Source organism: Mizuhopecten yessoensis, unplaced genomic scaffold (assembly GCF_002113885.1).
Source record: "Mizuhopecten yessoensis strain PY_sf001 unplaced genomic scaffold, ASM211388v2 scaffold11143, whole genome shotgun sequence".
NCBI classification, from domain to species: Eukaryota; Metazoa; Mollusca; class Bivalvia; order Pectinida; family Pectinidae; genus Mizuhopecten; species Mizuhopecten yessoensis.
The window spans coordinates 703,309-728,500 of NW_018408901.1; the positions used below are offsets into that span (position 1 = coordinate 703,309).

At 36.3% G+C, this 25,192-nt stretch overlaps 1 protein-coding gene across 1 annotated transcript in view; it reads right to left on the bottom strand.

Moving 5' to 3' along the window:
• Positions 1 to 1,555: 1,555 nt before the first annotated feature.
• Positions 1,556 to 25,192, bottom strand: part of LOC110466709 (putative carbonic anhydrase-like protein 1) — a 98,330-nt gene continuing 74,693 nt past the window's right edge. The window contains exons 5-10 of the mRNA XM_021523414.1: positions 23,375 to 23,470; positions 14,511 to 14,589; positions 6,207 to 6,361; positions 5,467 to 5,574; positions 2,745 to 2,784; positions 1,556 to 1,819 (exon numbers count right to left, since the gene is read on the bottom strand). Of these exons, the coding sequence (XP_021379089.1) occupies positions 1,797 to 1,819; positions 2,745 to 2,784; positions 5,467 to 5,574; positions 6,207 to 6,361; positions 14,511 to 14,589; positions 23,375 to 23,470 (501 nt within the window). The 3' untranslated portion in view covers positions 1,556 to 1,796. The remainder of the gene's footprint in view (positions 1,820 to 2,744; positions 2,785 to 5,466; positions 5,575 to 6,206; positions 6,362 to 14,510; positions 14,590 to 23,374; positions 23,471 to 25,192) is intronic.

Here is a 25,192-nt window from a genome sequence, read left to right on the forward strand (position 1 = left end):
TTGTTCAATTAATTTCGATATTAAATACACGGTGAGTGATGTTGGAAGCGTGTGGAAGATGCTGAACACATTTTACCATAATGCGAATTTCACCATATCCTGGAAGACTTACATTGTGAATTTCTAATCGCAAATAAAAATATACACAACGCCATTAACGTACAAACAAAACAAAACTTAAGACGTAAAAAGTAACTCCCGAAATGTTTACTTTTTTGCAGTATGTTATATATCCTGCTTAATATCAACATTTTCACGTGAGTTCATGTGTTTCGTCACACAAAAAACTTCTTATTAACGACCTAAATGTAAACCAAACTTATATGCACAACGCTGCTTTACCTATAATAGGTATGTTTTCCGGAATTCAAACGAACTAAACAATTAGTCGATGTCGTCAATGAAACAGATATTGGAACTTACATGGAAACGCCATTAACGACACGTAAAACAATAAACAGATAAGCACTAATGACAATGAAAGTGAAATACTGCTAGATTCGTTCGAACGAAACAGCAAACACGTATCAAAAAGGTACACAAGGTCTGCTTTGCATATTAACTGCAGTAAACATAAACTAAATAATGCTAGTGTCGTATCTCTGTGGCCATTTAAATTATAAAACCATTTGCTTATAAAAAAATATGTATACAAGTGAATAGTTATACCGTTCCCATACGCATTGCATTTGAACACGGGTTCTGTTAGAACATGCTCCTAACCTAAGTTTTATTGAAGACGTAAATAATCAGTATTGTCTTAAAAACCAACTTTGTCAATAGATAAAAACACCCATTCGTTGAAAACATGTTAGTAATACAAACATATGCAATAAAACAACACGTTTTACAAAACTACCTTTTTTTTACATTTAAACAAGTGACAAGGGATTGCTAGGTGTTTCCATTTGATGTAGCATCCTTAATTCAGGGTGTGCCAGCAAGCAATAATCTATATGTTCTCGTTGTATATGTAGCTTCAATGTTCTTGTCGGAAGGTGTGTCTTAATTCCTTGCAATTTCTGGTATACACATAATTTCATCACAAGTGAGGTATCCGATTTCAGTTCGTCTGAAAAGCTTGAACAGGTAATTCGCAATCTTCCGAAGGTATAACCTCACTTTCATCTTTCCATAACAATACCATTCACAGTCCTCCAATTTACATCATTTATTATATTCTCTCAATGTTCTATACACAGGGAACATCAGTGATACATGTACATGGGTGTCCATTATTTCAGCCATAAGCGTTGTCAATGGTGCCTGGGGGTGGTCAATGGTCAAACACATTTTGTTTTGTCATTAATCATTACAGAGCGACGTAATCGATCACCCTTTATTGATTTTCCCTCCCTCTGAGTAATAACATGAACCAAATCTGACTACAGTTACTGGCATACTTACAAGTGACGCCATTGTTTCGTTCTTACGAAACGTTATAGACCCAATCCCATGTGCAGTTAAGCCCGTACCCGTGTCTATAAAAATGATTGATGGTTGATGGTTTTGTACACATATATGTACATATGGAGGGTCTAGCAAGTAATACGTGTCTATTTCTGTACAATTATCAGAACCAATTTACTAATTAAAGCACAAAAAAGGCGCGGATAGCCAACTTAGTCACGTGATCAATAAGATATTTCCACCCATAACAAGACCGGTGCCTTACATGATCAGTCCTAGATTACATGTGACAGGTTGCCATCCAATGAGATTTCAGTTCTGGTCAGTGGTTTGCATAGTGCTAATTTGGCTTTCGGTGACACCGTTATCAGTAGGCCCCACAGTCGTCAAGTCCTAAAATTGGAATTAACTGCAACACAAAAAACCAATACATTTGGTACAAAAACACCGTACTTTAGAGATAAAATCATTCTACATAACTGACTCATATTTGTCATTCTCATATATGATGTCCGAGTAATTTTTCCGTGTAAATTTTGTAAAAGCAAACGATTAGTAATGACCGTAAAATGTCAAGTATAATCCCGCATCATAAGAACACCAAAAACATAGCCAAACAAATTCCGATGTAATGTTTTTATTATTTCACGCTTTTAAGATTCATTGATAAATTACTTAAAATATCAAAATATGAGTTGAGAACGATTAATAAAAAACAGACTAAATCATTAAGAGAGTTTTCCTTTTAAGAAACTGATTATACATGTATCATTGAATCAATCTCATTAAAATCAGATGTTAATAAAAAAAAAAAAAAGCTATTAACGTGCGGTACGTGATAATGAACAGCTGTATTTATTCAGATTGTCATTGAATTAATTCTACCGCAACGTCGATAAAATCTTCCTAACGTGATTGTATTATTAATACACATAATTTAATGAAAATAAACTTTATACGGGACATTTATTGCGTGTACTTAAGTAAGCTGAGTTATTCTTTTTCAAAATTGTATCAGTTATACCTTGTATTTAGTCACCCATGCAGTAGTCGGTCAAATACTCTAGCGTTATAAAGAATCTTTTCAAGAATTCAGTAATGCGACTAAATTTTCAAAATTACCATTTACACGTATTCTATTTCACGGCAAATAATCAAAATATAGCTTTGTGATAAAACAAACTGGATTTGGTCGTCTTTTAACTGTATCTATTAAAATTCGTATTAAACGCCGTAACAGATTATACCTGTTCGCTTTTATGCAAATTCAATATACGGTACATTAATGAAAATAGACGCAATCTAGGAAGTCAATGGTGGTAAAATCTACTTACCATCATAAAATAAATCTCGTTTCATACTGCAGAGTCCAGACTGAAAGAGGAAAGAAAAATTAAACAAGTAATGCAAAATGGAGAGACCGTGACATGATTAAGGGCGTGACGATGTTCCACAATTATACGCGACAATGCGCGTGTATCGGCATCGGCTCTTCTTTTGTGTGCGTTTTATAGACGAACAGATTTCTATCATGTAATCGATGGAGTGTTATAATCAGATTTAAGAACATATCCATGCTTTATCATTAGTTTTCGGATGCTGCTTTGATGAGAGTCGTGTTGTACTTAAATGTTATAAGCATACACAACGAATCTCTGTGCTAACAACGGACCAACCGTATCATACATTCTCTGAGGGCATTCAGCTTATCCCAAACCATAATAAACTCATTATTAGTACCAAATTTCGCAACAAATTGAGCCTGAAATAGGGTAGGGTTTCAGATCAATATCCAATACGGAGTCTCGTCTTATTATATTGTTCTATCTCTGTTGAGCCTGTTTACAACATCATAGTCTCTCATAGGAGTTATTCGCGATCGATTGTGTACAAAGATAAGACACAAAAAAAAATGCTTGATTTTCATAACATCACAAAGCAATATAGCATTCAATAACAGAAATGCATTTTTTCAACTTTTGTTACCTCCCTTTGATTTTATAATAATAATGTTTCTCGCACGGTATCACGATATCGTGATCAGATTAAATGATCTCTAAAAACTTTTCCGCCATTATTTTATTGATTGTTTTCTCTCCGATCCCTTTATCAGATTTTTGATATACGCTTTCTTCACAGACTCTATAATCTTTTAACGCGAAATTGTGGTCAATTTTCTTATTCCAGAAGGCTCGTATTGACATTAAATTCCATGAAGTCACCGAGTTTACGTAATGAAGCCACTCAATTATTCACAGCGCCACACCATTCCATGCAGAGAGGACATATCGTTAAAGCGTCTAATCTGACCCGGGAGTGATAAACTGTCTATGGTGTAAATACATAGTAATAGACAAAAAGCTTTTTGCTGTTTATGGCAAGATTCACAGGATGCTTTCATCATGTAGATAAAGAATGGATACAACGTAATTTATGAACATGTTTTTTTTCTTTGAAAAAGCAGACAGTGAAATTTATACATAGTTACGAAACGACGTCAGACGCATCAACCCAAGGGAAGAAAACATGCGACCAGAAATACGTCAATGTTTGTTTTAATGAATTGTATTGTAATACGAAGGCGGTGACCATGGAAAATGTGGTCGTTTGAGGTTCAATTCAAAATGCCGTCGCAAAGAAATATCGTTACCTGGGCGTTGTAAAACCACACTTCCCCCGTTTCACAATATCACGGGCTAACTCAATTTTAAGATTTTAGACTCCGTCTGTGGACATAACCCATAACATTCCCAGCGTGAGCGATCACTCTGCGTAAGGCGTGAGGAAACGAATAAACTATTTAGAAAGTATAGAAATATAAAGTTTTAAATGATGTTATGAATGCAGCAGATCTATTTTGACCGCATTTATGTCCCAAAGTACAGGGTAATATATTGTTGATATTTTTCGGTTTCATGTGAAAGAATATCACAATACTTGTCCATTATCATACAGATAACAGACGTACACCATAAATGGTAACAAAAGGTTTCCATATTTAAACATGAAACTGTAAACTGTTTCACTATTTTCCCCAACTCTTTCGCTGGCAAAACAGTTCTCAGTAAGATTGGTAGCTGTATTGATATTGATGGTTAGTGTACAAATGATAGCGGCTACTTTTTGTGCAGTTGTTAGTTGAATGCATATCAGTGGATATTGTACAAATATAAGCGATCATGTTGTGTACAATAGTTAGATGTATAAATATTGGTGGTTACTCTCTGTTCTACTGAATACTTGCCAGGTCTCCTGATATTGGATGACCAACTCCTATTTGTTCATCTCCAATTTCGACATTACAAATCAGGAAACTCCTACAAGTCACTGTTTGATAAGTTGCATAGAATACCTTAACAGATTGTATATTACAGCACTGTTTTGTAGAAATGCAGTCTTTATCGTAAAATCTCAGAGGTTCTGTACAAGTTCTTCTATAGAGTAGTACCTGTGGAGTACCATGAAGCAGTGTGATGTATAACTTGAACAAGAAAATCAAGTCTACAAAAAGTCTTTGTTTTTGCTTTATATCCAAAAGCTAAATAAAATCATCTGGAAACGATTTTTTTTAAATGGTAACATTGCACATGGTTGCAGTTAAGTGCTAATATCAAAAATATTTATGTTTTAGTTAAGACAAGAGATACTTTTTTATGAGGACCCCTTGTCCACACACTTCCCTCGTAGGGATTACACGTGTTCCAATGTGGGTGGCAGAGCATGTAGTAATTCAAATACCAGTTGTGCAATTTCTCGAACAATATATTCAAAAAAAGCATAATAATGTAACTGCTCTGAGTTATGGTCGGGGTTTAACGTCCTTGCACCAGCCAAATCATATGAAGACAGACAGTGCAGGAAGGATTGAAATAAAAGACAAGGTAACAAAGTGATACAAATACTTGTGTACTTATTCCAATCCTGAAGTGCAAAGAGCGATACTTGTTGCTTCACAAACAGATAAAGATAACCGGAGATGTCATAAAACTTTGTTCCCCTGAAGAAATAGAAACTTGTTGCTCCACCCCCGGACCCTGAAGTACAGAGAGATGATACCTGTTTGCGGGTGTTGATGTTAGTCCTCAGTACACGGTGATTAAGTGGCATGGCTGGTCGGATGTTTTTCATCTGCCATTCCATCCAAACGCCTCTAAAAGCATTTAACTGGAAATAGACAAAATGTATACTTTAGATTGAATTTAATTATCCGAGTTAATACAACTATGATTTTAGATATGCACATGGCATTGTAGACTTTTGAGAATAGCCGTGTCTGATCACCGGCAGAACTCGGAGCCTGCTCTCAATATCCATTACACACATCTTGTATATCCAAGGCTTCCAAACAAAACTCCAAGAGCTTGTCCCCAAACTCCCGTTAAACATATATTTTGTCTCTAATTCTACCAAAGACACAAGGCCGTGATCATGTTCAAAAATACAATAGCTTGTTTTAAAGCCCAACAACATAAATATATGTTATCCCTTGCAAGGACACAGAGCACTGCCCTTGATCTAAAGTGCGTGACACATATATATCTTGTTTTCGAGACTTTTCGATAAAGTCCCAAACCCTTTATAAAGCACAAATCTACATATTTGTTTGCCTCCCATAGTATTACAAGCACTACTTTATTTTATCCTTTTAATACTAAGTGTTGACTGACAATAGCTTCTGATTTTAACTTTGGTGAAGAGAGTAGACGAAATCCGTTTAAAGAAGACATGTTGGTCTCAAATTCATTTTCATCAAAGACAATCAATGTTTTATGACACCGCAAACATTAAAGCCATACCTGTTTTTCTGAAATGTATGAAGGTTTATTGAATATTATCCAGGTGACGGTTTCCTGGCAGCTAGGTTGTGTCATGGATCCTTCGTACGTGATATAATGGTCGGTAAGGGGAAGTAACTCATCGATAGAGAAGGAAGTTATCTGGACAAATGCGCCTGTAAGCAAATGAAATAAGATATCAATCTTGAAACATCCAACCAGCATCACACAATGTAAAACTATGCACATTGGATAAATACTTAAAGTATAAGTTGTAGTTGAATAAAATGTAAATATCTCAATGACTGCCATTTACTACAGATTACATCTAGATTTTTCAATGCATTTCAAAAGAAGCCATCTATTTTTTTTTTTGACGTTCCTTCTACAACAAAAGTCATCTAAGGACGGGTACAAGAAGAGACACTGTAAAATAAAGAGCAGATTGGATTGAAACTACTGAAATGGGACATCATATCACACTTTGATTCTTTAAAGTGCCCCAAGTATTAGACAATGACATAACACGAAGTGACATGCCGCAAGTTTGCTCTTTCTCCGACCATGCAGGATGTATAGACTACATAGGAATTTTTTTTTCGTTTTCTATATTTCCTATCTACTTTCTATATCAGTTGGTGTATCCCTGGGCAGCCGTCCCTATATGCCCCTTGCTGTTTCGAGGTCGTTAAACCACAAAAAAAAAACATTGAAAAAAATATTCAATTCTGAAGCGGCCTAAATGAGTACCCTCAGATGATAATGCAGTTTGATAAAGCAAATCTTTTCGCGAAACTGCAGTGCATAATTTGTGTATTGGTACGAGGTTTAAGTTCTCGTAATAGCCATGGTCATATGACTAAGGGTGCTAGGGATATAAGAAAATAACTATGTCGGGTAATTAGACAATAGACAAAACTGACGTGTGCTTGTTTATTGAAAAGCATAGGGTAAAATGCCGCTCTGGCGGATCAATGACATTTACAGGAGGGTAAATGTTGCCCTAAGAAAAAAAATGGGACAGGCTTTATTTTCATTGTTTTAATTTCTTGGCGTTTAGCTGTAAAATAAGACGTTAACGAATTTATGAAATCGTATACATGCAAATACATTATAGATTAAGTTAACGCTATTACCGAAACATGTTTCAAGCTGGGTACCTCTTGTTATTTCTTCCATAAACGTGTCCAATTTTTTTCACCTGAATCAGTTAATGTTATTTACAGAGTCAATATCAGTCAGTAGATCACATGCCCTTACTTTAACCGTTCTCAATAGATTTCGGCCATCGTTTTCGGGATTTTCTCTCAAAGTTCTAACAAATTGCAAAGTAAATTTGTCAAAGGTTTTGAATATTTGCGTGAAATTGGTTTCTACTATAAAAGTTGAAATTTCTAAATTCTTTGTATAACAATACCTGACAAGTTTCGTTGTATACATTTTTTTTTTTTCAGTTTCTTTTTTGTGTATTTAGATTTGTAATTTGGCGTTAAGCAAGGAACAAACGAACTATGCTTATTTAGTTTGTTTTTTTCCTTTTGAATCAAATGCATGTAACAAGTATTCAAATCATAAACAGTTTTGGAGGTTCTAATTCGTTAAAAGGTAAGAGACATTTTGACTGAACTATGTCTTAGATTCCCGTTTTCGAATTTCTTTTTGAGGTTATCCCTTACATTCCGATAACCCAATATATTCCTATCGAGTTTAATATGGTCACAACCGAAAGCATGATCTTGCCCGTTCTTTTTAGACTTAAAATCTTGAAAGGGCCTGTTTCCAGTAATGTTAATTCTCCATAGGAGCCTGCCCCCGTATAATTTCTTATCTAGCTCAACTACTGTTTTTTTCTTTTCCGAAGAATAATTTTACACCTTTCCGACACCCAGATTTCATAATTTCAGTGAAAATGTATTTTTATAAAGTTGTCAATTTCAGCATCAAAGACATAAGTTCGTAAATAAAAGAAGGTTATCTCGAAATTGTAATTCGCAACATAGTATAAATTTCTTTTGATAAATATTTCCAAAACATCGTGTTTATTCATAAAACATAAAAAAAAATATTTTCGGATGAAAATGCACTTGCAGAGACACAATTATGAAGAAAAATGCCATAAAATTGCAATTTTCTCCCGTTATATAGTTTTGGATGCAAATTTCCATCAGAAAATCGGATAGAGCTTTACTTGTTTCATATGTGTACCAAAAATCAGCTAATTCCATGTGGTGGAACGTTCTCATATCGCCGCCTGAATGTGGTTGTAAATTGAAAGAAAAGGGGAAATGAGTAACAACCTTGTCTGAAACCCTATTATATAGCTTATTATATACAAACTTTTATATTGAATATCAGAGCGGATATTTTCATGACAGTTTTATGATGTGTAACGACTAAATAAACAGTATCGATATAAAGATTTACACTGAGGACACCCTGATACATGAATACTGTTCTATCTCAAGTTGTCCTCTTCTGAATTTTCTGATCGTGTGGCCTTGTACATTTATCCGTATCTTCTTGTCTTTGTCTATACGTTTACGGAATCATTGACTCGACGCTAGCTATTCTTGTCTCACTTTCCTTGTTTTATTGTCCCATCTCCATAGCGTTGTGGCTCTGTCAGGGTTGGGACCCTGGCTTGTCTCACTTTCTTTGTGCCTGCCGACCACGCCAAATCGAATAAATAGATTATCCATATGAAATACTTTATTTTGTTCTAAGTAATCAATCAATTCTGCGCTTCTTGGAGGTATTGAATGTGATTTATTATATTGTCTTGTTATTTTGTGTAATTAGTTGTTCGTTATTTATCACACATTTTCGCATAATTGTACCAAACTACTAAGTATTAGCTGTTTACAGCAATCATCGGTGGCTTGCTATTTTGTTACTTTATCGACGCTTCATAAACCAATCGTTATTGTTTCAAGATGGAGGGTAAATGTGTTGGAGAAGGGTGTCAAGTATACTTCAAGAAACGTAGTGGCAATAAGAACAGAAGTGCACGCAATGTAAATAGTCCACAATATAAATGGCTCCTAGATACGCTGGTGCAACAAGGATTGATGTCAGCAAAGGAACAAGCACTTATTTGCCAGAAGTGCTACATGAAGTATCTTCGGAACAAAAATCAGCCTGAACCTGAACCCGAGCAGAACCAGGAAATAGAGGAAGAAGACGACTCCCCGTCCCATATCCTGCCGTTGCTGACCCTTCATGATCTTTTGAATGGATCATCTTCACACAAAAAATGCTGTCTCTGTCTTGTTACCTTTGCAAGAAATGGAACAAAATCATCAGTCTTACCAAAACGTGCAAGACATCACCTGATCTATTCACACAAACTGTGGTGTCCCACCTCATCCCGCGTCTGCTCCATTCACCTTATTGGTAACGACTTAGATCCGTCTACAGAGGTTGTCCTTGATGGTAGAGGTTCCTTGGAATCTCAGTTACCATCAAAATCGTCCGAAATCATTAATGACCTCCTAGAGGTGTCGCACGTCCTTTCACAGAACCAGTCTGCGTTTACAATAAGCTTTTCTTCTCTTGATGACTCGGCATGCATGGCCTGGACAGGTTGGTCCAAAGATCAGTTCCTCGAAATCCACTCGCACTGTTCCCCATATCTTTCATCTGGTATATATACCAAGACTACACACGATGCTCTATTACTGTTCTGGGTAAAACTGAAAACCGACATTTCCTGGAGTCAGTGTTCTTCTCTTTTTGGAATTTCCAAGTCAAGTGTGTCCAAAACTTTCCACTCCATAGTACAGGCATTAGACACATCGATAGTCCCACAATTTCTAGGTCCGGATCACTTGACAAGAGAACAGTTGCTCGGGCACAATACTGTCTTTTCAGAAGCATTTTTTGGAGATAAAGCCACTGCCATATTAGATGGCACCTATATTTATATCCAGAAAAGCTCCGACCACAAGCTCCAGAGAATGTCCTACTGTGGCCAGAAGAAGAGAAACTATCTCAAATTCATGAGCATCGCCTTACCAGATGGCTACATTCTGGACACAGTAGGACCATTCACTGGCAGCGAAAATGATGCTACAATTACAAAAAAAGTCATGGACAAGCTAGTTACTTGGCTACAACCAGACGACAACGTTGTCGTTGACCGAGGTTTTAGAGATGTCCTACCAGTTCTCGAAGCCTCTGGCCTCAATGCTAGCATGCCGTCATACCTGAAACCCGGTCAAAGTCAACATTCTGACGTCCAAGCAAATCTTGACAGAACTATCACCAAATCGAGGTGGATTGTGGAATCCTATCATGGTCGTCTGAAACACTGGACGTTCTTCCGAACGCAATTGGTGTCTAACAGCTTTATCAATGTCATCGAGGCTTTGCTTCGAACCGTCACAGCCTGTCTGAATGGTATTAGAGGACCGATCTACCAGAGATCTCCAGAGAGAGATGCCAAAGATAGGCTAATGGCTGAACGTATGAAGGACCGTTTGACAACACCGAATGGTTTAGCTCAGAGAGTCAAGACAGATCCGGATCTATCTAGACGGGCAAGGTCCGAGTTTGTCAAGATGGATGCATCTTCCGTACTGTTTCCCCGTCTCGATCTTGATTACTTGAGAACCATTACGTGTGGAACGTATCAGATATCTCTGGCTCCTGGTTACATCGCCGAACATTTAAGTGATGACGGAGACTATGAGGTGTGGCTTTACCAGCACTCCCCAGACCTTCTCCGATGTCAAATACATTCTCGACACAAAAGCCAAACGAAATATAACGTTTGGATACGGTTCACCGTTTCACCCGATGTTGAGGCCCCAATAAAGGACTACTACTGCCAGTGCCCAGTTGGTGAGAGAACGATGGGAATGTGTGCGCACATCTCCAGTATCTTGTACTACCTTGGGTATTAAAATTGGGTAAGAAAAACAAGATGTCCAATGCAAAATACTGGTCATTTTCCTTTCCCGAAGAAAATGTATCGACTTCATTTTTCTATGGAGTTTCTTCTTTGTCTTCTATTAAAGGAAACCACAACTGATCTGCTTATCTTATTCTTTCTCACTTCCCCACTTTCTTTTTGGTATTTCTCCCTAGGCACCGTCTTTACATTGCCTAATAGCTATTGCGAAGATTTCAAACCACAAACAATCTTTTCACCGATTTTCCGCGACAGCAAATCGTGCATCTAATCGTCATTTCCCTGATCCCAGAAACCAATTCGATTATTTATATTTTCTATTTGTCATCATACCTGCAATTATTGTTCCGTTCTCTACTTCTTTAATAAAGTTGACACACTATTTTAAAAAACTGATTAATTATAAGCTGTTGATAATTTATGCTTATAAAGTAACTCTTAAAGGTCTCAGTTTCTTGTCATTAGTTCCATTGACATATTTTGCTTTTCCCTACGTGTTTTTATTTTCCTGTCACATCTCACTATCTGATGTGCTATATGACACATCCATCGTTGGTTTCAAACGTTTTAAGAATATTTATTGACCACAAGTGTTACATGTAGCTCATCTCTGGTAGCCTTATTAACAATAGAATCTTCAAACCAAATGTCACGATCAAACTCGTCCAGTTTAAATCAAAGATAACGATATGTCGGCTATATCACTGTAAAGATAGAAAATCAAAATCATCCTTATTTTCATTTAAAATGTCACAACATTTCTGCTCTGAAGAATGAAGTAAAAGTAAATTATGTTTAGTTTTAGTAATCTAACAGTATGCAAGTGTGCCAAACCAGTAATACGAAAACTGTAATCAAATAGGCGCACACAACTTAATTCTGTGGACATGGCGTGGCATTGGCTAGTTAGCACGGATCACTTTCAAAATAATCTTTGTACACTGTTATAAAGCAAACATTCGTTGTTCTTCTGTGAAAAAATATACGACATATTCGTGGGGCATGTAACCAAATTTAAAACTGTCACTAAAACTCTCGTAGATTGCACTTGACAATGAATTCATTGTGATGTGGCTTCTGTGACAATGTGAGTTATGTTTACATCAGCGTTTAGCATATGACATTGCCCTATATTTAACTGCAAAAGATCCAGATGTCTGTCTGCCATGTTGTCTAAGCGTTTCGGAATTAGTTATGGGAGGCAAGACAAGAAGTCGTAGTCCGAACATTGTGGATTAAAAAAGCAGGCCTTCGTTTTTAAAAAGGCCAGGAAAAACGTCGGTCGTTTTAAAGACATTATGACCGTTTCGAATATATCTCAAAGCGTCTCTTTCCGAAAAATATCGATATTTAAAGTGATGGATTGAAAAACTGATAATGGGTCTGTCTTCATAAATGGTCATTGTAGAACAAATGAAGGTCTAAAATACCCATATAGTCTACTGTGCTTCTTGATATGAGGTAACCCGTATGAGTTTTATTTGTGTATTTTTTAAGTGATTCGACTGAATCGACAAAAGATGCCGCGACTCGTAAATTTTAATTAAATCTAGATTGTCTTTCTTTAATGAGACAACCATAGATAATCTATATTGAAAACTATGCAGAAATATGACATATGTGGCTAAAAGGAGGTGTGCATGTAGATGTTATTGGTTTTGCTTGTGTCATTGAAAAAAAAAGGATACAATGGCACAGTGGGATCTACTAGCATACAGGACAATTTGGAGAGATGTATAAGGCGATGTAATGTTCATTTTCTAATAAAAAATCAAACAGAACGAATTATATCTTCATTTATGACAAATTTTCAGGAAAAAAATATATCAACGTTACTCAAATTCTAGAGACAAGCAATCAAATGGCATCAAGGTCTTTGATGTCATGGCCGCTTTGCTTTTTAATTTGGAGTGTAAGTTTTAAAAGATTTCAATTAGGTTTCACAAATACCTCTGGGAAGAGTAACAGGAATAAATAGTGAAATAGTTAAACATTCTATCGTTCGTGTCCGCAGGTTTATCTCCCTCAGAGGTAATTCGCTGAATATATTTGAAAGAATTACCGTCAGATGCGTCGTAGTACTCTCGGGATTTGTATAAATAGGATGGGAATGCCGATGGAGCACGCGGGAAGGTCGACGGCAAATAAGGGATGACTGACCGGAAAATGTCACGTGTCAAGAGTATATGTAGGAGGATATTTAAAATAACGCAAATTGCGTAATTTTCTTACTGAATTGGCAGAGTGTTCCTTTGAGCACTGTCTTATGACTGTAGGATGCCGGTATCATATTTAATCACAGATTTTGACATTTCGGGGTCATACTTGTTTTTTCTTTTAAATTTAAAACCAGCGGATTCCACGATGACACAGTCCAATTTGAACAAAACTGGAAATGCACATTTTAATATACGTTTATATATTGCATTCGTAATCTTTATTGGAACTGTTATCATTCTTTCTGACGCAACATCATCTTAAGCCTTTAACTAGTATTTCAGAAAACATTAGATTCTAAACTTAAGTTTGTGTAAATATGTAATTAAACCGTAAATCTCAAGGCGACTAACCTTGTTTTATTACATTTCTTTTGTATTGTTTTACGACCCACTGACAAAGTCATTAAGGGTCGAAATAGACATTCTCAAAATTAAAGTTATCGAACAAAAACTAAAAAGGTTAATATGTGTAAAATATGTAAAAAAAACACACCATATCAATCAATAGCATACGAATTGGTTGTAAAATCAATCATATGTTACTGAGAAAAAACGATCAAATGTAAATATTTATAATCTAATAATTCAATTGCCCATTCAACGCAACAAATGTACGTTTCATAGACGGTACAATATAGAATCTGTCAATGTATTTGTTGAAAATTATCGTATTCAATCAAAACTTGTTATACTGTAAATGGTTGTTCAAATGTGTGACAACACAGTTGATATTCTTTTCGTAAAATGCAACCATTTGTGGTGCATGTATGTCGTATGCGCAGTCGCGAGAAGACAGCTTCCTCTCTGCAGCCTTCTCTACATGTGCACATGAGCCTACATCAGGTTGAATTGCACACATTTAATATTTTGTGTTTTACTTGTCAAAGTAGAACAGAAATTTATTAACGTCATCGTATATATATATTGCAGTCATATTGGGAGGCTGACGAACGAATATTATTTAGACCATAAGACAATTTATATATGTATGGCCACACTTGAGATACATCCTGTTCAGACAGACAGAACGTTGTTGTAATTATTTACTAACTTATGACAATGGTACATTTCCTCGATAACATATACACAAAACCATCCTTTGTTCGCAGTAGGGCGTAGCATCGCTTTGTCGGCGCGTGACAGAATTGGTCAATTATTTCTCGTGCTCTCTCGGACATGACAAACATAACATACCTCTTTCCCAAGATATTTCGTCCAACTTAGCTGTCAATATATCTAATGCTGGGTTCTCGTCCGTCTTTTCTGGTGCTATCTGAAATGTCCGAAAATAACATATTGTTGTTTCTGAAATGATAGGTTTTTGCTTTTATATCGTTTTACGGTCAAACAGCACTTCATAATTGACGTTAACAAACAGGTATATCTCGCACCAAAAAACAAGATAGGTAAAAAGGTGCCAATGACGCAAAAATACATTAACAGCAAACAAATTATTTTTGAAATATACATCTTATCGTAAAAATCAATGGTGTGTAAAACTCATATATTACTGTTACACAAACTGTATCAAACAAACCTTTCATTGTTGGGACGTAAAAGCAATTGTCGCGTATTTGCCTGAAAGTAGTGCAATTCAGCCATAGGTTTTATCATAAATAGTTGACCACAAGCATAACCTTACAGTTAGACTTAAAACATCGGTTCTTGCCGATTGGCCAAGGGTTAACAGTTCCGTAAGCCCTACTCCTACCGAGGGATAGTAGTGTCGACTGTTCCCCAAATAGCATTGAAACAATTATTTTATTACGAAATACATATTAGTATCAATGCTGCATGTAATGATGTTAATTTGTTTAAAACTAACGAAAGAGGTCAAATAAACGCTTGAACGGGGCTCTCGAGGGGGGATTTCTGCGCATCGAATTCGCGACGGGTAACATTTCGCTCTGACCGGGAAAACAGTTTCAACCCAACAGCCAAAATGGGACAAAAAGCCAGAAACAGTAAAAAAATGACTTACTCTAATTTATATAGGCTTTTGGGTAATAACATCGGTTGTATGCCCCCGCAGGAGCTAAGACAAATATTGGCTGGTTGCCAATGCCCCATAACCGCGCATAAAAGTTCGTGAACCGCTTTGAGACGACCCATGTTGTGATAAAGCGGTATATAAGATCCTGAAATTAGTAATTATTATCATAATTACATCGGAAGATTCGGGGTGTTACGACCTTACAGCAGCTAAGATCATATGCAGATGATGTTAAGGAAGAGACCACGTTAGAGTGGCATTACAACTCAGTGCCATAAATTGGACACTCACATGACACTCCACCCAATCGCGTAATATTGATAACGGGCTATCTAAAATATATTGAAACATAACGCTCGTGAAAATCAAAATCATGTTACCTAAACATTGTTCATTTTGTCCTTGACTGTTGATGAAGTAAACAGATTCTTGTGTTAACTTTTGGTTAACTTGAAAATTAACTTTATTGGATCAATGAAAGGTACAGTAAAACCTCCATCATTTTGACTAATAGCATACATTCCATTGAGAGCCAAAAGCATTCAGAACCCTACACTTGGCCATACTAGCCAAATACAGACTTCCATTAGACATTACTTGCAGTAAGCGTATTACTATCGGATCTTAATATAAAAAAAAGTTCGTTCGTGACTGTATCTACTATATGTGCAGTGTTTCCACATCCTTAAAACGGCGGGAAAACGGTTAAACGGAAGTCTTTATGACATTGTAAGTGCAACGTTTGGCCACAAATGTGATGGACTTTTCTTCGATTCTGCCATATTCAATGCGTTAGCGTTATATGTTTTCCTGTTTTGTCTGGACTTGGCTGGACATTGCGGTAATATACCTCCATCGTCGTATGGTCCAGTGATTACGACTGAAGACGCTTGACGATCACCCGGCTGCCATTATGCAAATGAACTCGGCGTTCCCGAAGGTAATATTCAGTGTTCTCGAACATTGAGGTAGTTATTGTAGTTATTGTATTGTTTAACGGCCCATCGACAATTTGAAAACAAAAATCACATAAAATATGTACATGAAAACCAGAAACAAAAGGTTGAAATGCGTATAAGATGTCGGAATATTTCAATAGCAAGCGAATTGTTCATGAAATATACCATACCATAAAAGAGATTAATTGAACGTAAATAATCATATATTGGTTGCACCGAAACTGTACCAAATACACGTTATCGTTTTATAGAGTGTACATTTTAAAACACGTAACGTTTTTGTTTGACAATAATGTTGCTCTTCTTAATGCAAAATGTAACAATGTGTGATGTAGGTGTGCCCTATACAACCTCCTCGCTATGGCCCCATCCACCTGCCGCACATAAACTTACGTTACGTTGAACTGCGAATACTTTGTTGTACACCATTTAAGACTTTAAGGATCACTGTGCCATTGTAGACGAAACACTAGAGAAGTCCACTGTTGTTTTCATATCAATATACCCCCCCCCCCCTAAATGTTGTTTTGGATATTATAGTAATGGGACTGAGCTATAAAGCTCATATAGTTCATATAGCGATGACGCCGATTGAAAGCTGTGAGCTTCATGTGGCGCGTTTGGATATATGTTAAAATACTTGTTGACACCCTTTGAAGGTGCAGCTCATGATCAGTTGCTTATAGAGACCGTATTTTGATCGGAGGTCCAGGGTTCGGATCCCAGTCTAGCCACGCTCTATTTCATTTTACATTTCATTCTTTGTAACAACAGTTCCACAAAACAATGTTTTCTTCTCAGAAATGATGTATTACAGTTATTTTCAGGCCGATACCAATCCCAGTTGATGATTTTGCAGTGGTACTGGGATCCTTATGTACAGCAAATAGCTTTCTACTGAAAACAATCAAAATATATTCTAAATATTGGTTTGTTATCGCATTTATATATTTTTTTGACTATTTTCATCAAAACGAAAAACAACTAGAAGATCGGGGAATCGAACCCTGGATGCCTTGGTAAAAAGGGAGTCTGATATCAACTACGCCAAACATAGTATGAAGATGATGCAATTATAACATTATCTATTATATAATGTTTTCGGTGTTTTAATAGTAGCACGTATATAACTATTGTAATGTTTTAAGTGGGTGGATTGGTTGGAGGGGCACATATTAGTCACCTTCTACCATACTTCGTTGAGACAAGAAAGGTTGATCCTTTTCAAAACATTCAAAGTTTAAGCTGTGGTTATCAATTGGTGGCGTTATGCAATCGACAAATAAAAAGAGAACTAATAAGTATTCTTTTTACATTGTAAGTAATGTAAGGCAGATTCTACTGAACATCGCTGACTGTCACAAAATTGTACAAAGAGTCCAAGGATAACAAAGTAGTCTATTCTAAAACACAAGCACTCGATACTTGATATAAGCTTTTTCGAATATGACTCTACATATTTTAAACTCACCAAATTAATATACACAGGAAAACTACCTCAAATACACCAAATAATACACACACTCATCGCAATATGACTCTCTAAACTACAACGACCCATCAATATTCGTTAATACACAGTATACGCAACTCTTAACCACAAAAAAATCCTTACCAATACAATCCAACGTGAAGTACAGTTGAGCCAGGGTTTACTAACACAGAAAACCTCGATTATAATTGGCTACATATGTCAACACACTGCGCTTTATGTACTTCGCTCACAAATTCTGTGATGATCACGATTATTGCTAGCTACAGGAAAACAATCACTTCCTGTTATAGTTTCGCACCATCCATCTATTAGCAGGTCTAAACCATCAACATGTCCGTATCTCTCTTGCATTTGTCTTTTCGTTTATTTATCATATTTGATGATTTTGCATGTATCACATATCTTTAAAGTTTTTAACAAAAGCAGAGGAAAGCCTCAGGTATCAAAATTTTACCAACCTATTGTATTACGGGTTATGTATATGCACGCGGACTAAAAATTTCGCGATCACGACCCAAATTAGAAAATTAACTTTACACGGATTATGATTTCGCGATCTAGAGCTGAACGAACTTAATTTTCGCGTTGTGTTAGCATAGAGACGGGACACTCGACATATACAGTGTCAAATAGGGGTAGGTAAGTAACTGTATATTTTGAACCAAAATCATCAACAAAACTGTAATGTGAACTAATCTATTTTTAAAAATCAATACTCATTATGAATATGGCGTCACAACGACATACGGGATATGCCATGACGACATTACGACTATGAGGTTTATTTTGACTTGTTATGACTTTTATGCTTGACTAATGAAATATATTACCTGTAACTGAACGAGATCGGGTTATCTCATTCGAGGGTTAAGATTCTGTAACAAGATCTTACAGATTCTTAGCCTGAGACTAAGATAACCCGATCTTGCTAAGTTATAGGTAATTGATGTTCTTTCTTGCACCTTTCGTTCGTTTTTTTTTTTTTTATTCTGCTAAAAACTTCAAGAATTCCGTCTGGGGCCTCAAATGATAATTACCTCTTCACTACGTAAGCTACATTTGAATGCTTCCGCGTAAAAATGCTGTCCGTTCTTACATAGATGACAACGTATTTCAGAGTATACATTATATTTTATCTACAACATCAGATATCTAACAACATCAAAACTATACATATAACAACAAAACAGAAGATTTATAACGCAGATTGTCAATTTCAAGCAGTTAACGCGCGGATGAATACATCGCAGTTTAAAATTCCGCGAAATGTCGCGTAAAGGTGCAAGACAGGTCGGACGACATAGAAAAATCTAGTATGGGGTATGACGTGGGATATCTCTGTCTGAGGTTCGATAAATATTATTCTGCAGATAATATTTTCGCGATTTCGTGATCGACCCACGAAAAGATCATCCCCGCAGAAGTATCTTACTATACGGTATGTTAAATATGTCAAACGTTTTGATAAGATAACAAGACATTGCTTGTTTTTGATTTTGTATTGTTTAACGGCCCACGACAATGTGAGTCATTTAGGGCAAAATAACAATAATAATATAGAAAATCGTAAAACTGAACAAATTAAATAAAAATCTATAGATTAAAATGTGTAAAAAGAAGTGATAATACATCTTTAGCAAACTAAACGGTTATTAAGTATTGCATACCGTTTTTTAAGATCAGTTGTGTATAAATAATCATGATTATAATAATTGCACAGAAACTGAATCAAATACCCTTTTCATAGACGAAATATTATAGAATCTGTCACGTATTTGTTTGAAAGCAGTGCAGTCAATCATGTTTGACTGTAAATGGTTCACCACATGCTTGACGATGGGCTGGTCTTCCTGTCGTAAAATGTAATCATGTGTGATTTAGGTATGACCAATGATTAGTTGCAAAAGACCATATCTTACTCTCTACAGTCTACGGCTTGCTTCACATGAACTTACATTAGGTTTGATTTTTAATAACTAATTGTTTATTCCTTCAGATCATTTAATTTGGCTTTTCAATGTAAAAACTGGTACATATGTACATCATGATGGGGAAAGTTATGGGATCTAGGAACCACCAAACTAAATCACATATGACATTTACTGACGTCCAATAGACAGCAAGTAAGATTATTTGAAACTTCCACTTTAAACCACATATGGCCTCAACCGGAATTAATGGTGACTTCGTCTGCTACGGAAATATACCGGTAATTTGGTGGAGCAACATTCTCGTAAGAAGTGGAGATAATTCCATATTTATAATGTCAATATAACCGGAATGTATGGGCGCCTACCGTGACCCGGTTGAGATGACATCCCTACGCAAACCTATTTCTGTCCCTTGATCCACTGGTGAAAAGGGGAAGGAGATTGAGCCTAATGGTTAATCGTCATTACCCCCAGACGTCAGGAAGATGGCCATTTTAACGTAGACTTAATAGAGCACACCGGGGCTATAAAGGGCGACTTTATATACATTGTCGTCGGTCTACGCCATTTCCAAATATCGAACAGTTCTCAATGTGGCACCGGTTGTACGAACCGCTAAAAATATTGTCTCCTTTGTATTTTCTCATCAAGTTCGTTTGGCAATGCACACACAATATCACCTAGGGGGCCTTCGACCAAAAAAAGAAAGAGAATGAGAGAAAAAAGAAACAGACCCGAAGTATTTATAAGGCCAAAAGATCAATTTTGGTGTCTTTTTATCCTTTCCCAAAGTCGCTTACGGTTGATCATGTAAGGGAGAGTATGAGCGATCTTTAATTTAAATTATTTTCTTTTTTAAATATAAACATATGTGTGATCTATTTGATTGGGACACATGTTCTTGCTTGTTTCAACCTCCTCGTAACAGCCAGGGTCAAATGCGGACGGGTGCCATGGTTTGATTGTTTGTTGTTTTGGGGTTTAACGTCCTCGAAACAGTCCAGGTCATATGTGGACGGGTGCCAATGAAGACACCGCCTGATATAGATAGTAGATAGAAAAGAAAGAAGACAGGCAAGATAGAAACCGAAAAATATCCCGAGTGATGCGACGGGGGCAACATATCAATATTCGACTCGTTTTTGTTTTCTTCGTAGATGACACAGAATAAAAACCTCGATTCTAAAGTGGCCGCCACATTAGTCGCCGTTTACGGTTCCCATGCATAGTGATACAGCAGGTATGTTATATATTTTTTCAATGTACCTTAAATACAAGAAAGACACTATCCCCGATCCTGCAGGGGGCCAACAGGTGTCGGCTTTTACGATCCTGCAGGGGGCCAACAGGTGTCGCCTTTTACGATCATGCAGTGGAATAAAACATGACTATTCTTTCGCTGAACCTTTGGAGACACCGCCAAAAAAGAGTAAGGAAAATATATATCCAGGGTGTTACAATCCGGCCAGCAGATCAATTTTGCTTTTTTCAGTGTCCCCCTATTCAGACGACAGTGAAGAAAACACCCGATTTTGCATGGGTCCATATTAGTTGTCCCTTACAACATACCGCAGGATACATGATGGCCTAGCCCCTCCCCTGCTAGGGACACTTACGGTCATGATACTAACGTCATGGCAGCTATAGCTAACTGTGTTAAGAAACTACGTTTAAAAACCTCTTTTCCGTGATTATATTAACTAAATTTGTAGTAGGTGACTAACCGCATCAACTAAACATTTAATGGACTAGCTAAAAAGATGAAAACACTATACACACATGTAATTCCACTAATGAGGTGCACACATGGGAGGCCGTCCTTAAATGACCTTAGCTGTTAATAGGACGTTAAACAAAATCAAACAAAAAAAAAAAAAAAAATGGTAATAGATACAGTATGTCAATAAGTGTTACATTGATACCATACAGCTTTTTCGTCCTTCTAGGACTCATCGGTGAGTTGGAAATCCAAAGCAGAAGGAGAGGTGCGCAAAACCCGTTATAAGAATTTCAAAAGTTCGATGGATACTTGTTATTTTCAAATCAATGATTGACTATATATCAAGAAAAATGCTACATATGTCCCACACAAAATATGTATTTTTTGCAATTAAACGTAAGACACACACATACAGTTAATTCTTTTAATTTCCTTTAATTCTGAATGCTGTAAAACATTGTAGTTTTCATTTTTCTACCTTATTTAAGAAACACTCACCATGTTAGTAAGGACCATGTGCGCTATCTAAAGATATTCAAATATCATTCTTTTTCTAATAATAACCAACCGATATACCAAAAAAGAAAAAATCAACTGTCGCGAAAACACCCACCAAAGAACCAGTCAGCTTTTGGAATAAATACTGCATGTTTCGGTTTGGTTTGTTTTATTGAGTTTATTGTCCTATTTACATTGTACGTCTTAGTTCACTCAAGGACGATCCCACCCATCTCTATAATGTATGTTTTTGCGCTGAAAATTATTCCAGAAAATGTTTTCTCGGAAACGTTCAGATTTCAATTTAATAAAGATCTAAGATCTTAGATAGATGAAGAACAGGTCTGATCAAAATGAACGCGCTTAAAAGACTTCACATTGAACAAAGTAGGTACGCTTGCATTTTACATAAAAGGAACGGACATTCAGGTTATCCCAGCAGTGTTGATAGAGAACCGTTCTGATTAATCAGCGAATCTAACTGCGATTACATACTACTAATGATACATTTTAGTTCAGTTACATTACTACTAATTTCGATATTGTATGCATGGTGTATTGGGACTATGCTACATGTAATGGGTGTTAAATCCTTCTGAATAGCGTATTCTGTCAGGAATCAAAATCCCAAAACAGGATCAACGTAACGTGATGATGCGTCTAGGCAGCTATTGCCTGCGACCGGATTAAAAGAATTTAAGCTATTAGTGCTCAATTAAAAGCGTTCTCTTTCAGCATTCTTTTGGTTTCCGTAATCCCCAAGAAATATATAAAGCTTAATTTCTTTGTACTCGACCTATGTCTCCACTTAGACGAATACAGTAATGACGTCTGACAAGTAAAATGTGGCGATAAAATATTTTTTTAAATATATATAAAGCTTTTTATTCTATATTTATTGTGTATCAGTGAAATAAAACACACATTATCCCGACCAGATCACACGTTTGGAGTGACGTTGCCAGTTGATGCACTTTTAGGGTGCTTTTATGTCGTCCAGGCACGCAGCATAACAAAATGGCGGTGAATGTCGTTGATGGGCGCGTTCGAGTTGTCGTAAACAATCCCCGTGAATCATGCGGAGCTATCAGAAACTATAATTGATGGTAGTTGCGTATCTGTGACGTTTGCCATAGACAAGCTTTCAGTGTTTAGGTCAGTGTGTGCTCTGGGCATGGCATATCACGGAAAATACATGTAAAAACCGGACAGAGGATTGTATTAAAACGAAAAAAAATTAAGTACATCACGTGACGAATTCTGCTGAACAATATCAAACAGAGGTCGGATGAGAGAGAAATCCAAGGTTTGGATCTGCGTGAGGAACGAATCGCTGTATAATTTACAACGCAGTCCAGGTTTCATTGCCATCAATTTTCATGGGATGATACATGTTAAGAAGATTTAATTATATCTGGTGCTGACAGCTATATGCACGAGTCGTAACCATAGATACACTTACCTCTAGAAACGTCGAGATGACTACAATTCCATTGGACGAATTTTCGGCACGTGACATATTTTCGTATAGATCTCCGTTGTATCCTATCATTTGCAACTGAAAGAAAAGAACATTTCACATTATTATTATTATTGGATTCTTAACCGCCCATCAACACAAAAGAGGTCATTAGGGCAAATCAAAAGTAAATAAAACTTGTTAAATGGAAATGTTTTTTTCGGATTTTGAAATAAAGTATTTGTGGTATTCTCCTGAAGAGCGCAAATGAATCGAATTACTTTCCGTTACGTTTTCTTTACGACACATTTAAATTAATTTCAAAATACCGATATATATCTGAAAATAAATGGCCTTGCCTGACCGCTTTCTGTACATTCATTACCCCCCCCCCCCCCCCCCCCCCCCCCCCCCCTTAATTTCGTTTTCGATGTTGGATCCCGGTCTCTGCACTGCGTTGCATTTTTAAACCTTTTGGTGTGCTTCATCTTAATAATTTTCTAATACACATTCCTTAAGGTATGGTTTTATGTACAGAAATGATAAATTAGTTTCAAATGCATTCTTACAGTTTTCTGTTACTGATAAGGGGCACCTTAAGGTACAAAAAAGAACAGTGATGTACTGTTAGACCTTGATATAATGCCATGTGTTTCATTGGCTACCTAATTTACATAATTCCTTCTTTTCTGGGGAATCCATTTAACATTTCCCTTATTTTATTGCCCAAACCCATTTAAACGCCAAAATATATCTAACCAAACGGTGGCAATATAACGAAGTTTTATTATAATCATAATTGTTTCAACCAGAAACATAAAATAAGGTCTATGGATTTAAAAACGTCGCCTACAGATAATTAGTTTTATAATATTCATATTGCTTCACATATTTAATATATACCAATTTAATTATATAAACGTATAAGCCAGAAATAGACCATCCCGTTACTTACCTCACTAACATATTTATTGAGACATACATTTTAATAGTTTAATATTCCGTTATTCGGATATTATCCGGAACGAAGTACCATCGTTTTCAGTAGTAGTTTTACATGAATAACTCTTGCACACAACCACGGAGTTTTCAAAATTTAAGTTTGGCCAATTGGGTATACTAATTACTGTTATACATAGTAATAGGCATTTAAGTATATAGATAATGAAATGAAATACGTTTACTTATACAGACATGTACCTATGCAACGCAATTTACTGTGTAACCATTCATCAGAAAAAAAATCCCCTAAGCAAGTATACCCATTTTGACAAAAAGCTGGATTTTTTATTAGCATTTTCTAAAGCAATCACAAATGCTAAAGATTTCTTACATGCAACATCATTTGTATTCAACGGATTCCCATGGATTTACAAAAGTAATGTTTATAATCGAATTGAATATTTAAGTTTGAGTTTGAACAAACATAAAGATGGCATAAAGTATCTCATATTTCGAATGCAAAAAAATACAACAAGTACTAATTGTAAAGGGGGACCATTAACAAATGTCTCCCAAACATTCCCGCAGCTATGTTCACAATGCCAAAATACACCTACATACCAAATTTGAGCAAAATCGACCAACATTCATTTAGACTAATCAGAGGCCGTGGAAGCCATCTTTGTTCACCAATCGGAAAACGAAAGGTCATTTGCACACCCCCGTGCCAAGATGAACACTTGTGTAAAGTTTCATTAATTTCCGTCCAATATCTTTTGAGATACGTGTCGGAGACCTTTTACGGCATAAGAGGAGGAAGAAGAAAGAAAAAGAAACGGAGTAAAACCAATACGTCCCCCACTTCGTTTGGGGGACATA